The sequence below is a fragment of the Myodes glareolus genome, chromosome 3, assembly GCF_982192425.1.
Source record: "Myodes glareolus chromosome 3, mMyoGla1.1, whole genome shotgun sequence".
NCBI classification, from domain to species: domain Eukaryota; kingdom Metazoa; phylum Chordata; class Mammalia; order Rodentia; family Cricetidae; genus Myodes; species Myodes glareolus.
The window spans coordinates 42,899,521-42,914,271 of NC_142028.1; the positions used below are offsets into that span (position 1 = coordinate 42,899,521).

Sequence of the window (14,751 nt, forward strand, 5' to 3'; positions counted from 1 at the left end):
TCTCTCTCTCTCTCTCTCTCTCTTTCTCTCCTTTCCTCCTTCCCTTGCACACACACACACAAAACAAACCAACAACATCACAGTTCTGGCTTTTGAAGATCATCACCCAAGACTGACCTGTGCCTTCTCTCTCTCTCTCTCTCCCTCCCTCTCTCTATCTCTCTCTCTCTCAGACACACACGTACACACAATTGCACATGTGCACACACATATACCTGAACATACATCAGTCCTTAAATAATCCCCTCAAGGCAAAATTTAGTTTCTAGAACAAAAATATCCATCATGACTTTTAGGTTCAATAGGCAACTAAGATACAGATCAAAAGGCAGCAAGACCTAGATTGCACCAGGACCCACAGACTAAGGTTGTCCACTTCCCTGAAAAGAATGAAGTCATGATTTGTTAAACTTTTCAAATTCATCTCATGAACATATTGCAACACAGTGAAATGACAAATTTTCAAAGGAATCTCGACTGAGGGATGGAGAAAGGGCTTGTCTCAATGGACATAACTTTACTCAGTAATTTTATTTTTAAGCATTTGTCTAAGGCAACCGAACAAAAATAAAAAGTTCCAACTGTTTTTCAAATAGCCAAAACAATTTGTCAGGATCTTGAATAAGTATCCCTATCCTGCCCTCCCCATAGAAAATGTTTATCTAAAATTTCAATGTTGTCATACAGTGGGGCAACCATGGAGCCATTAAAAGTAGAAGTGAAGTCTTCCATTATCTCACAGCCAAGTGGTGAAACAAACAAGCGTCACTGAAATGAGAGAAGATAGCACATCCCCACCAATGGTTTAAAGACTCTGGGGCAGGGCAGGGTATGAGCAGAGCACACAAGATGATGAAGACCAAGGTTAGTCTTCAAGGAAAAAGACTGGGGGATACCAGCAATGAATGGTCTTTCCTTTTCCTGTTCGTGTTTGCCTTGGAAGCTATAGCACTCATTTGTGTGATTTTTAGAACTGTATCTGCATTGTGTCTCTGGTAAATATCCTTTTAAAAGTCATATAATTTTTTTTATGTTTTCTTTAGAGATCTTGCCAAATGAAATAGCTACTATTCCTTTTCCTTTTATAGTGGGTGAAGGACTGTTTATAATTTCTAAGAACAAAGTACTCCATCCCAGTTTCTCGACAACTGATACTACAGTGTGCTCTAAACAAGATCAAGGTGAACCCTGGTATAGTCACCTGTGATTTTGTTTCAGAAATAAAACAAGCATTGTTAAATTAGTACAGAAGGTACACTGCAAGAGTTGGGGAAGGATATTAGTGTAAGGTCAATGCGCTCTCAATGACGTAATAGGAAACTGAGTTAAGGATCCAGAAAAACAGCTACTCATATCCCAGGCTTTAAAAAAAACAATAAAGATTTGTCACTCCTCTGCTTGGCTTATGTCAAATAGCTTAATGACATGCTTATTCTCAAAATCTAAACAGTATGGGCACCCATTTCAAGGTCACGGGCAAACCACTCTCAGGAAACATCAGCTAGAGTCTTTGTAACTAACATTATGATACGTTAGTGACGCTAACTCATTTAGCCAAGAGACTTCTGGGAAATCAGGACCTAAAGAGTCAAACAAAATCCCTTCTGCTGGAGGAGTAAGTAAGCAGCCACTAGATGTCATTCTCCTTCAGAGGGCTGCGCACATCGCTTGCCACAGTCAAAAGGATATTGAGTGGTCTAGACAACAAATTCCTTAAATGGCATTAATTAAAAATAGCCTGACCTCTGACTCCCGGGTGCTGCCCAGTAATTGACCAAAATAAAAATGAAAACCCACTGGAGACCAGTCACCAGTCCCCAAAGGCAAGGAAGACTTCGACCAAAATACATTTCAATGACTGCACAAAACAGTCAGAAGATTTTGGGATTAGGGGGAAAAACTCCAACTAAGCAAGTACGACCCACACAAAGTCAAGGGCAGACCATCATTCAAGACAGAAAGGCCATGCCAACCAGTTCACATTGGGGCAAAGAACTGGCTTTCATTGCATTAAACAAACAAATAAACAAACAAATAGCATAAAGGACATAATATTCCCTCATCTTTCTGGTTCTCTTGTCTCTTAGTATCTGTCTGTCTGTGTATCTGTCTGTCTGTCTCTCTCTCTCTCTCTGTCTCTCTGTCTCTCTCTCTGTCTCTCTCTCTCTCTCTGTCTCTCTCTCTCTCTCTCTCTCTCACACACACACACACACACACATACACAGAGAGAGGGGGGACTTTTAATCACATTTAAGAATAGATTAAAAAAAAACAAACACCTCTTTTGCCCATTCCAGTTGTAGTGTAAACATCAAAAAAAAAAAACCAAAAAACAAAAAACAAAGGCATAGATTACAGGTTGTAAAGGTACTAAAGACTCACATCTAGCTTTAGCCCAGTCATTCTGAGTTGCTGTGGAGCATATGCTTTAAGCCTTAAGTGAATCAGCTGCCAGCATCCTTTAAAAATCCAAGTATTACACGCTGAAGCATCAATTTCTATCTTCACTTGTCAAAGCACAAGCCATGTGCAGCTCTTAGTCCACCTTCCCACACAGCACTGCACTGCAGGGGGGCGGTGCTGCTTCTCTCAGACCTGCACGTGTAGGAACCCCAAGTGCAGCACTACCTTACAAGCCCCTTTTATTCTTATTGGCTTCCCGATGGTCTAGAGGAGTATGAATCTGAACCCCTGCAGTAAAAGGCACAGGAGAAGAAAGAGTTAGAGATGCACTGCTAAGATCCCATTGAACAGAGTGACCTTCCTAGCAGAGATGCAAAGGCAAGACAACTAAAGACACCCAGGGCTTTCACAAAGATAAGGCCCCAGGTCTCTGCACCCAGTAGCACTCTCCCAGGAGCAAGGAGAATGGAAGGACCTTCCCCACCCCTTCGATGAGAGGCCCATGTTCCCACCACAGGCTTGCAGGAGTGGGGCTGGGGCTCTGATTGGCACCATGATTGGAAGAGGAGGAGTGGAGCCAGTGATATTCAGTAGACAGGAGTCAGGTAGGCTGGTTCCTATGAAATGTCGGGCTTGGTCCTGTGCAGTAAGCTTTCATTTCATCCCACACAATCTTAGGGCTGCCTAGACATTTACCTGGGTTAAAAGGCATCTGCAATTTTCATAACTCAGGGCCCTACTCCACTTTACACCTCAGCAAAAGGCATAATTGTGTGTGTTTTATTAGTAATTGTCACCAGTATATTTTTCCCCCGAAGTGCAGGTACTATTGAATGACACAAAGTGTATGCTATATGTTCTTCATAACATTACTGGGAGTTGTTGATCATTTTGAAAAGTCCCTTAGCAGACAACATGCTTCCCACATCCCAAGTATTTACCTGCCGTTATCAGTCAAGTCCTGCAAGCCCTGATTCCCTTGTCTCCCAGGACAGCTGTCACGGCACATTAACTTAAGCATACTATTTATTATGTAACTTATCGCTTTCCTTTTATTTCTCCTTTGTAAATTATTTTAAAAACTGATACCTAAGAATCCATTGAACATCTGCAAAATTGTACAGTATTTTCTATGGGGTGGGAGCAATGAGCCCGTGGCGCCTAAGGCCAACATTACGATCACTCTAATAGTGATGTAATCCCTTCGATCTTTACCAGTATCTCTACCTCCTTTCTTTCTTCTGCTCTGTTAATCCCGGGAAATGCCTCACACTGAGCCTTACATGTTACTCCCCTCTTCCTCCAGGAAGCTTGCTCTGACCACTGTGCCACATGCTCTTAAACAGTAAAGGACAGTTTGCCCTGTATTGCCTCTTTATTAATTGAAAGGTAACATTACCTCTTTGTTCTTTATTTGCTAGAAGCTACTAGATGGTTAAGGCAAATTCTACCTCTATTACCTAGCAGAAAGCTTAGTCAGCCAGTGTTTCTCATGTGTCCAGACACCAAGAGAAGAACTAATAAATAACAGGTACGAACAAGAGAGGATGCCCGACTTTGTCCGGCTGCCATTTTCACGAGTGACAAATAATTAAGGAACTTATTAAACATAATTGCAGACTATACTCAGCACTGAGAAAGACATAAGCAGGAAGCTGAAGTGGGGGAAAACAGGAAGCAACTCTCGGAGGAGTATGTAGGGAACACTCTCCTGAGAAGGATGCAAAGGTCCTAGTTGAAGAGCAGCCTGGCTAAGGATGACCCAAGCAGGATTAGCTAGGAGTGGAAAGGTCATGTGACTGGGGTGAGTGTGGGCTGCTCAATAAAATAAAGTGAATAAATCCTACTATAATAAGAGTACAGTACTGTGTACTGTATTATACCGTATTTTACAGTGCAGTATAGTAAGAGTACAGTAGCTCCAGAGGGAAGTTCAGAATCTAGGCACAGACAACCACATACATAACAGGAAAACGTTTGGATTTCATTTCAGGCACAGGGGAAGGACTCCATGTTTCACACTGGTCTCAACATGAGCTGACAGAAGGTAGGACCCCGAACACTGGATCTTGCCTGGAACACAGAACCCTCATTGGAACAGCACAGGCTGAGGGAAGGACCCCTTCTCATAACATCAGCCTCATCAAATGCAAATGGCTGTGACACTAAAATAGAACAGGCTCAGACCAGAGACTGCGAGCTTCTCCAGGGCTCAGCGACCATCTTCAAGCTATGACTGAACACCAAACAACACCAGGTTTATGTTTCTCCTGTCTATTTCGTGAGTGCCTAGTGTATGTGAATCCTGACCGCAGACACGAGGGACCCAGCAAGAACCAAAAGTGACACAAGGACCTGACCCCATGCAATTTACATTCTAAGAAACACAGAAGTTATGTGGAGAGAACTAAAACAGTGTGAGGTATGAAGGATTCATTAATGCAGTAACGTTACACTGGATCCATTCAAGATCTGCCTTCTACACACCTCACAGAGCTTCTACAAAGCCTAGCCTCCAGGTGTCAGGTAGCAGAGGAATCACATCATACTTTTATAGGATAATTATCTCAGAAAGGCTCAGAGACTTGCTGTGGCGCACAGTAGGTCAGTAGTACTGTGAGCACTTCTCTTACATGTCAATCAATATGATAAATACAATAACAGTTATTAAGCATTAACTAAGTGACTGGCGGTGTTCCTAAGACCTCCATGTATCCTTTACTGTGATTCTTGCAGCCTCCTTTTAAGGTGGACATGACCATTGTGTTCATTTTATGGGAAAGGAGCAGAGTCAGAAGGAGCTATATGATTTGCCCAAGTTCAAAGTCAATGAATAGTGGCGCCAAGATTCAATTCTAGCTGCCATGTTGCCTCAAGACACTCCTGGAAAGTTTTGTGGGTGCAGGGCAGGTGGAGAGGGGGAAGAGTATCACTTCCCTGAAAAATAACTTAAGATGGCTGCAGTTCATTTCTTCTTAGATTTAAAAAAAAAAAAAGTCAGGAGGGTGGAGAGAGAGTTCTGCAGTTAAAGAGTACTGGCTGTTCTTGTTGAGGACCTAGGTTAATTCCCAGCTCACAGCCATAAGCAACTCTAGTTCCAAGAAATCCAAAGACCTTTCTGGGCACTGCATACACAAATGGGACACAGATATATACACAGGCAAAACATTAATACAACGATGATGATGATGACTTTTAAAAGCCAACATATAGGGTCAGAGACTGACATTGCCCAGCCACCCTCAGCCTCCATGCAGATGACCACTCCAGCATCCCCATCCCTCCAGTCATCTCTGTACATACATGCAATTTGTTGAGCAGCACCGCATCTGTTGTGCTGTTGGCCCCAGGCTTAGCAGCTTTCCAGAACTGTTTCTGTGCAGAGTATCGGTTCATAGGACATAGCTTAAAGAGGCAATCTAGAAAGAAAAACAAAAGGCAAAAGCTGTTATTGGGGATACATATATACTCAGCCTATGATAGAAGGCTTCCCAGTTTTACTAAGGTTTTATAATATCTTACACATGTGTGCTGGTACAAAGCCCTTTTGCCATCACTGTATACAGGTGCAGATGAGGAAACTGAGGTTTACAGAAAGGTAATCAACTGTCTATTGTCAACAAGGCAGTTAATGGCAGAGCTGGGACTACATGCCAAAACCCAGTGTTCTTAATCTTTCACAATTACCACCATCCATCCATGGTAGATAACCCTAAAGCCATAAAGTCCCCATTGGATACAACAATATATACATGTATTTTTGGTCTTACTGAATTTTTTTAAGTGCAAAACTAAGACACACAAACACACACATGGCTTATTTGAAAGCACTTCCTAGAGCAAAGGTCTTTTAAGTGACATATGCATGATGACTGTCTGGGATATAGAAATTTCAAAAAAGCAAAATTCAAATTGAGACCAATAGATGTACCCTCGACCCTTGTGATTAGTGCATCCTAATTGCTCCCTGTTAGTAGTCCTGGGTTTCTGTGACTTTACTATACTGCCTTATACAGCATGGACAAGTGACTTCCAGATTTCTGTAAAGAAACTGACACAAAGACTGTAGCAGCAGAGCATCTAAGCCAACAACAGAAAAGCAGATGTGACCCTACTCTTACACTTCCTGTCAGCCACCCCAGAGTAAAGAATTAAGATCTAGTCAGGTCTGAGCCAAAGTCACGCAGCAGGTAGAAACCAAAAGAAAAACCTGCAGCATACTGTCTTCTGATGATGAGCCTTACCCTGAAGCAGCTGTAACGATCTGAGTGTGAAATGTCCCTGACAAATTCACATTGAGCACTGACTCTAGCAGGGGGCATTGTCTTGGAGGTCATGGAACCTTCGGACAGGGGGCCTATGTGGTGGATGAAGACCATGGACTTTTAGGGTTAGGACTGACTCTACTTCTTGACCAAATACTCTGCTTCCTATCTGCTGAGATGTGAATGAACTCAGAGCAAGCTCCAGCCCTCTCAGCCCGACCAGCACATTCTCCTTGACCGAGGCATTGACTCTCTTTCAAATCAAAGAACGAAATAAATTCTTTCCCCTCTCAAGTGATTTCTCCAAGGTGTCCCCTTACAGCAACTAAAACAGGAATGAAAACAAGTCCATGACTGTGATGAGGCATAAAACAATGTGGCCACTGGGGTAACGAGACACTACATTTCTGTCTCATCGCCATCTTTCTCACTAATGTCTCATTTCTACATGCCTGACTGTTTTGTCATGTATTTATTTAAGTTCAGTAACACATATATACACAACTTTTAAAATATCCATTTATTTTAAGAGGACCACGACAAAGTAAAATGTCCAAAGGGCTGCAGGTGGGGGTAGAACATGTGCTTAGCTTGAACAAGTAACACAGAATAACAAAAACAAAAATTCAGAAGTAATTTCCTTAGGAAACTAGTTTTTAAAATAAATACCACTGAAATTCATTTTGACATATTAGATATTCAAATAGTATGATAGAGAGAGTAAAATTAATAAACTCGGAGCAAATGGCCAATTTGGAAAAACCGCACCCTTAAGTACATCAGAAGGGACAAATCACTTGTTCTCATCTGCTCATTAAAACAGATTTTCTTAGAAGACCTTCTCCAATAAATCCTGCTTATTATCTTATTCAAATAGTTACTTCACCGTAAGAAAAATCAATGTACTGCCATTGCAGAGATGGCGCTAAGTCCTGAGTGAACATGTATTGCGGACATGGACACAGCCATGTCAGGGGCCAATGCCTCAGAGGACGGAGAAGTCTCACTCTGTCTGAGTGAGAATGTTGACAATGTGTACAGAAAATGTCCGCTGTTGCTTCAACCTTCCACAAGGTGTCCCAGCCTGAGGACTGCTCATTGGAGAGACGGCTCCTGCAGGGATGAGCTGCCCCTGCCTCCTTGTTCAGATGTACATCATAAACCCCACCTACTCATTTATCTATATGCAATAATCCCATCCTCCCTGGAAAATCACACATAAGAAACATGCCAAGTGCCCCGAGCACTGTAGCTTTCTTTCGGAGAGCCCAGAGCAGCCAGTCCCAATCTATGGTCTATGTGTCTGTGTCCTGTCATTTCTTTGTTTCCCAGTCGTTCATATCACGTCTAATCAGGGCTCTCTGGAGTCATGTAGCACAAAGCTGCGTCCAGTTTATAAACACTAAAACCTTATAATTCAGACAGTTCTTTCTTCTACTGAGTCAATAAATTTTCTCTATGTACTATACGTGTAAATACTTGATATCATCAAGAAAAAAATCTTTTAATCACAGAAGCAAAAGGAACATTTTCCATTTTACAATCTCATCAACTCAGCATTCTAGATGGTCACAAACAGTTCATTACAAGGTAAACATGGGAATGTTGAAATCCATCTTTATCAAGCATCTGATTCATCTGCTATAAGTAATTTTCATTACAGAGGAAAGGCACTACCCAGGTCTTTCCAGAACAAAAGGCATGGCAGGAAACCAGCGTAAAAGATAAGGCTGCTCTCTGTGCCAGTCATCAAAGGGGTAAGGCACGGTCATTTACAGACTCAGTGGAAAGTGACGACATCACTTAGAGAGACTTCTCCTACCATCACGATGGATTCCAGCTCTCCGTTCATCTCCTGAATAACCACACTACTGGTCAGGACCAAATGTCCTATCTTCTTCACAGGATCCAGGTGGCATCTAAGCTGAGCCAAGAGGACTTCCTTAAGTTAACATTCCCCACCTCACCCCGGACCCATTTACTGGAAATGGACCTGTGGCCTGGCACATGTCAGAGAAGTACTCTACCACACTGCTGCATCCCAAGTGATCCTCTTGTCTCAGCCTCCTTTAGAAACAAGCCCAGCTAACCTATCACTTAAATAAAATAAAACGATTCACAAATAAGTCACCAGCCATGTTTCTAATATTTTTAGTTATTCACTGAGAATTTCTTACATGTACATAATATGTTTGGTTGTGTTCACTCCTCCCTCCACTCCTCTCAGGTCTTCCCCTGCATCCACATCCCAACTTCATGCCCTTTTTATTTGTATGTGTGAATATATGTATGTTCATGCATGTGTGTGCAGGCACGCACAGAAGTCAGGGGAGGGCCTCAGATCCCCTCAAGCTAAAGTTACAGTCCAACATAAATGAGGAAATCAAAGAACCAAACTCAGCCCCCTGAAAGGGCAACAAGTGCTGCCCAACAACTGCTGGACCATCTCTCCAGCCCCTCCACCTCAACTACCACTTCTCTTCTGCTTTGTTACTGGGTCTGATTAGCAGCACCAATTTTTAACATATGACTTACTTTAAGGATCAATGGGATTAACTGTTTCAATTTTCATCAATAGTAAGATATAGAAAATAAAAATGACCTAATTTTTTTTACCTCTAACATATTTCATATGCCAACAGCTTGGTGCCATACATAACCAAAAACTAAACAACAACAACTAACAACTTGACAAGTTGATATGAGGAAGGGGCAGAATCCATGATGCTAAGGGGTAGGAAGCAATGAGAAGAATTATCTTATACCTGTGTATGTTGTGGCCAAGTCACTTAGCAAACAAACAGGCTCTGCCACACAGGCTCAAAACTCAGCAGGAAACTAAGCAATGCAAAATTGAAAGCCTTGAACGACTTCCTCACCAACTATTTTCCTTGGATGAAATGTAGCATTGCATAGGCTGAAGTGTATTTACAACCAACTGTCAATGTAAATATAAGAGATGCTAACACACTAGTAACGGAACCAAATTAGCCTTGCTGATTTTGCCCCATCTTCCTGGTTGCCGAGCAACGGATTCAAAGTGAAAATTAAATTAAGCACTCAAATATAATATTAAAGTACCCTTGTGGAATTTTGCAATTCCAAGGTTCCATGGTGCCCTTTGCTATTTGGATGGCACAGCAGAGCAAAATTAAAGTTCTGCTGGGTCCCAACACTGTGCTAAGTATAGAACCACTCAGATACAAGACGTTCAGGAGCAGAATATACACATATAACCTATAAGGAGGGAAGTGAGCATGTTTGTGTGCATGTATGTGTATATACACAAATACACCCCCCACACACTGTGGTTTGGTCTCATTCCAAAAACATGCCACAAAGAAAATCTTATATGACAGGTGTTATTTTAGGCCTGTGAGGAATAAACTAAATTAAGCTTTCAAAAAAAAATCACTTAGGAATATTCCAAAAATTTAGCATATGCCACACTGGATTAGGAGAGAACTCAACTGAATTACGGGGTTGTTAAATGCTCTAGGGCTGGGTGAGCTGACACCAGAGAGAAGAGGGTTCAGCTACCTCCAAAGGCTTAAATACATTCTAGAGCTCAACTGGAGAAGAAAGGATGTACCACCTAGTAGATGTGTTAGCTGTGAAATAAGGGCTTGGCGTGGACACTTAAGAGAAAACTGGCATTCAAAAAGCCACAGAGGTGCCTCTAGTCAAATGGAACCCAAAGGAAGGGAAGAAGGAAGTGTTCTCTCAGAGGCTATGTCAAGGAATAAAGATGAAGGCCTTGACCTCCACACCACCCATCTACCCCATGGCTAGAAATTTCAACTCCAGCCTAGGTCCCTAAGGGCAGAGGTCTAGGAATATAACAGCTGCTCAGCAAAGGTGCTGGATTAGTGATCCAAATGTGCTATGAACCTGGCCTCCAGAAACGAAGGCTGGGGGAGGGGTGGTCTTCTGAAGGCACTTCCAGCTCTCGGCTTCCAGAAGACTCTTCACAAACTCAATCACTATTTAGGGAAGCCCTTGCTATGTGCAGGTCCTGGGTATGGAAAACAGAACTTAGACACAGCAGTGTCTTAAGCACTGTCAGTGACAGACAAAAAGTCAAACAGACAAGTTGAACCACATCAAGTTCACAGTACTTGAAAATTAAATGGAGCAGTTAAAATGAAATGCTTTGCAATTCAACAGCTTTCTGTTACCCTTTGCCGTGTGTACAGCGGCAAGAATTCACGGCATGAACTGTCTTTGGACACAGTCAGGTTCATGGAGAACCAGAGACTCCCACAGGCCTTCAGCAAAGCATCTCCAGAAGCAGCACATCTGAATGAAGGTAGACCTGAAGGGCAGAAAGGGAATGCTAACTTGACGGGAAACACCCAGGAGACAAACCCCTGAGTGTGTCTAATAAGAAGTCTCTATTCGTACAGATCCTGGACTGAATAGAACTGAAAAGGGCAATAGTTGGAAACATTCACCTCTCTCTGCTTCCTGACTGCTGATGCAGCATAACTATCCCCCCACATCTTCCCCACCAAGATGGACTGTACCCCAAACATGAGTCAAGATAAATCCTTCCTTTTCTCAATGGTTCTGTTATGTATTTTGTCACAACATGGAGAAAAGTAATTAACACAGAGTAGACACAAAAAGGACAAAGGCCCTGAGCTGGGGGTGTGGGGAGTGGATAATGTTTGCAACCTTGAGAGAACAAGAAACAGGGGACTTGGAGTAACATCTCAGTGGATAGAACGCTTGCTGTGTAGGCATAAGGTAGAATCTCCAACACCTGTATTTAAAGGCAACACAGCTAGGCATGCCCATAACCCCGACTTGGTTCCAGAGTACCCACACACTCAGAGCATGTTACACACACACGCACTCATGCACATACAGAAAGGGAACAGTAAGCTATAGGAGTTGTGTATCTAGAAGCTACAGCATGAAGAGTAGCAGAGATCTGGGGTGGGGGTGGGGGTGTCTGGGTCTTGGTAAGAGCAGTGGGAAATCACAGAGGGCCTTAAGCAAAGACAGAAGAACGTAGTCTGCCTTATGAGTATATGGGAGCCTTCTCTCTCTGTCTCTCTCTCTCTCTCTCTCTCTCTAGGTTTATCTTAGTTTTCATTATGTGTACTTGTGTGTGCATATGTGAGGGTATATGCGTGTGAATGAAGGTGCCTGAGAAGGGAGGAAGACAGCATCAGATCTCTGGATCTGCGGCTGGAGTCACAGGTAGTTGTGAGAAGCCAGATAGGGGTGACAGGAACCAAACCTGGCTTCTCTGAAAGAGCAATGTGCTCTCTTAAGCACTGGGCTTATCTCCAGTCCTACAGGAGAGTTCTTTCCATCTTGGAGACCAGGAAGGAAGTAAACCAGGCAGGAGCAAGGCTTGGAGAAAGGAGTAGAAATCAATGACTTTATGTGGACTACACCAAGACTGGGATATGCCTAAAACATCCAAGCAGAAATGGTGAGTAATGTGCAGGTCAACCAGCAGCCAGCATGTGGGAAATGCCAAACAGCAACCTAGGAGGTCAGGAGACAAAATAAAAAGGGAGGAGCAGAAGGCAGGGAAGTCATGATTAGAATACATTGTTGTTGCCTATCAGGAACTAGTAACATCCCAGCTTCTCTACTGAAATCAAGAAAATACATGGATTTGAGATTTAGAAAAACTTGAGCTTGATTAACAATTTTTATACAGACAGAATAAAGTTCTCTACTTCCATCTCCAGGGGAGAAAATGAAGAAAATGATGGATTTTTTTTTAAAAAAATTAAATCCAGTATTATCTATGAAACCAAAATTTATCTTCCCAAGTTATAAATTAAGCTGGAGAGAGGAGGAGGACAGAACTTGACAGGTGAAGAAAAATAAAGCTTGTATTTCTGTGGAGGAAAGCCAAGAGGCAGCTGGCAGAACCAGAAAGTTCCCAGAAGGTTTGGGAACTGGAGGCTGCAGCCAACAAGTGTGGGACAAGTTAGGCAGAGGGTAGGATGGACTGAAAGGCTTAGAGCGGGCCATTGGACCTTGATGCGCACCACTGTCATACACATACAGTCAAATATGTGTGTATTCCTAGAGGAGGGGGTACACACAGGTAGGGTGTGCTGACAGGACGGGGTGGTCAGAGGTTCTGAAGTTTCAGACACCAAATGTGGTAAAGGGGTAAGAGATGGAACTGGAAGTAAATGGATCAAATAGAAATATACAGGTGGGATGGTGAGGTATACAGGCTCTCACTAGCCAGGACCAACCTGTCTCACCAGGTTGACAGGAGTCAATCTCCTGACAGTTGACAGGAAATGTCAATCAGGGTATCTTGGGCCAACTTTGGTCAGTTGCAGCCCACCTGTGCATGGCTCACAAGCTAAGAAGGGTTTCACATTTTCACATAATTGGAAACAAAAAACATGTTATTTTATAACGTAATATTATATTGAATTCAAATTTCAACATCCATAGAAAAGATGAATGACTCTCACCAATAAGAACATTTATGAAACATTTGTTCTCTTATATAATATCCTCAGTTTTGTCTATTGAACTGCAAAGCTTAAAATATCACCTGTCTTAAGGCTTCAAGCTTGCTCAGTGGGCAAAGGCATTTCCCATATAAGCCTAAAGACTTGAGTTTAATCCCCAGAACCCAGGAGAGAGATAAGGATGAGAAGAGAGAAGCAACTCCTGGAAGTTATCCTCTGACATTCACAATACAATAAATAAAAATACAAATATTACTTTAAATAATATTTTGTCTCATCCTTTACTGGAAATGTATGCTGACTTGAGACTTGGAAGCTCCTTCTGAGAAGACACAGAAAGCAGCAGAGAGATGCCGTGCCTGAAGCCCTTCGTGAGAGAGGTGCCTTGCTATTGGATAATTTGTGAATGAAACTACCCATTCCCAAATCCTACAGTCTCATGTCTTTTCATATCTACAGAATACCCATTAGCCCCTTCAGGCTCCTCTTCCTATCTAATCTACAGAGATAACCAAGATCAGCAGACTAGGACCCATCTCCCAGTGCTACATAGAGGTACTTGACAACTGACAAAAGCAACTAACCCTGAAGAAGCAGAGAGAACAGAAAGAATGGAAGAGAGAAAACAGCAACACTATAGTCAACAGCCTCACAGGTTAAGACTGAAAATTATCATCCTAAATATTCATGACACCTTAATAGGTGACAAAGAAAAGAAATTTAAAACAAGAAACCTGAAATACAAGGACAATGCAGTTTTTGAACAAAATAAGTTTTGGAAGCTAGGTTGGGAGACTTTTCCCAAAAGTAAAAACAGAGGGAAGAAGAGAAAAGGAACTAGCAGCTAAAACCCACAATTCCAACACCTAAGGATTTCAGAACAAGACACTGCAAGTGCAGAAAATTATTGAAGAAAACATCCTGGGCTTGGAGAAGATGACTTTCTAGGTTGAAAAAAACCCCTCACCAAATCCCTGCATGTGGTGAGAAACCATACATATGGTAGAAATATTTTAGAATAACAAGGAAAAAGATGCTTGAGTCTTCTAGCAAGGCGTGGGGAAAGCACCAACTCTTAAACAGCAATATTAAAAATAGAATAACAATAATATTATCAGACACTTCATATTAACTATCCCAGGACTCTGTTGCAACACAACAGTCCCTTTAACAATTCTCAGCCTAGAATTCTGTGCTAAGTAACCAAGAAGGCTTGAGAGTCAAGTCTCCAGACAGGAAGCTGCCAGAGGGTACACTCTACCCAAAGATGGAGAGGACATTTCTTAGGTTATGTCTATCTGTGTGGAGGTATATGCACACGAGCACACATTCTTGCAGAGACCAGAAGAGGGCATCAGTTTCTTTAGAACTGGAGGTTGCTGAGGAGTCACAGAGTACTGGGAAAAGACATTTTTATTATGAGATGTATAAACATTTTCTTGAATGTATGTGTATGTACCATGCATGTGGCTGTGCCTGGGGGCCCTGGATCCCCCATAACTGAAGCTAGATGCCTATGATCTACCATGTAGAACTGGAAACTGAACCCAAGTCCTCTACAAAAGAACAAATGCTCTTAGTTGCTGAGTCATCTCTCCAGCCCTAGGGAAGACATTTAAAAA

General features: G+C 42.3%; 1 protein-coding gene across 1 annotated transcript in view; it reads right to left on the reverse strand.

Moving 5' to 3' along the window:
- Itpr1 (inositol 1,4,5-trisphosphate receptor type 1) overlaps window positions 1-14,751 on the reverse strand; it is a 337,447-nt gene that overhangs the window by 207,030 nt on the left and 115,666 nt on the right. Inside the window, exon 5 of the mRNA XM_087904450.1 lies at window positions 5,707-5,822. Coding sequence (XP_087760576.1) covers window positions 5,707-5,822 — 116 coding nt within the window. The remainder of the gene's footprint in view (window positions 1-5,706; window positions 5,823-14,751) is intronic.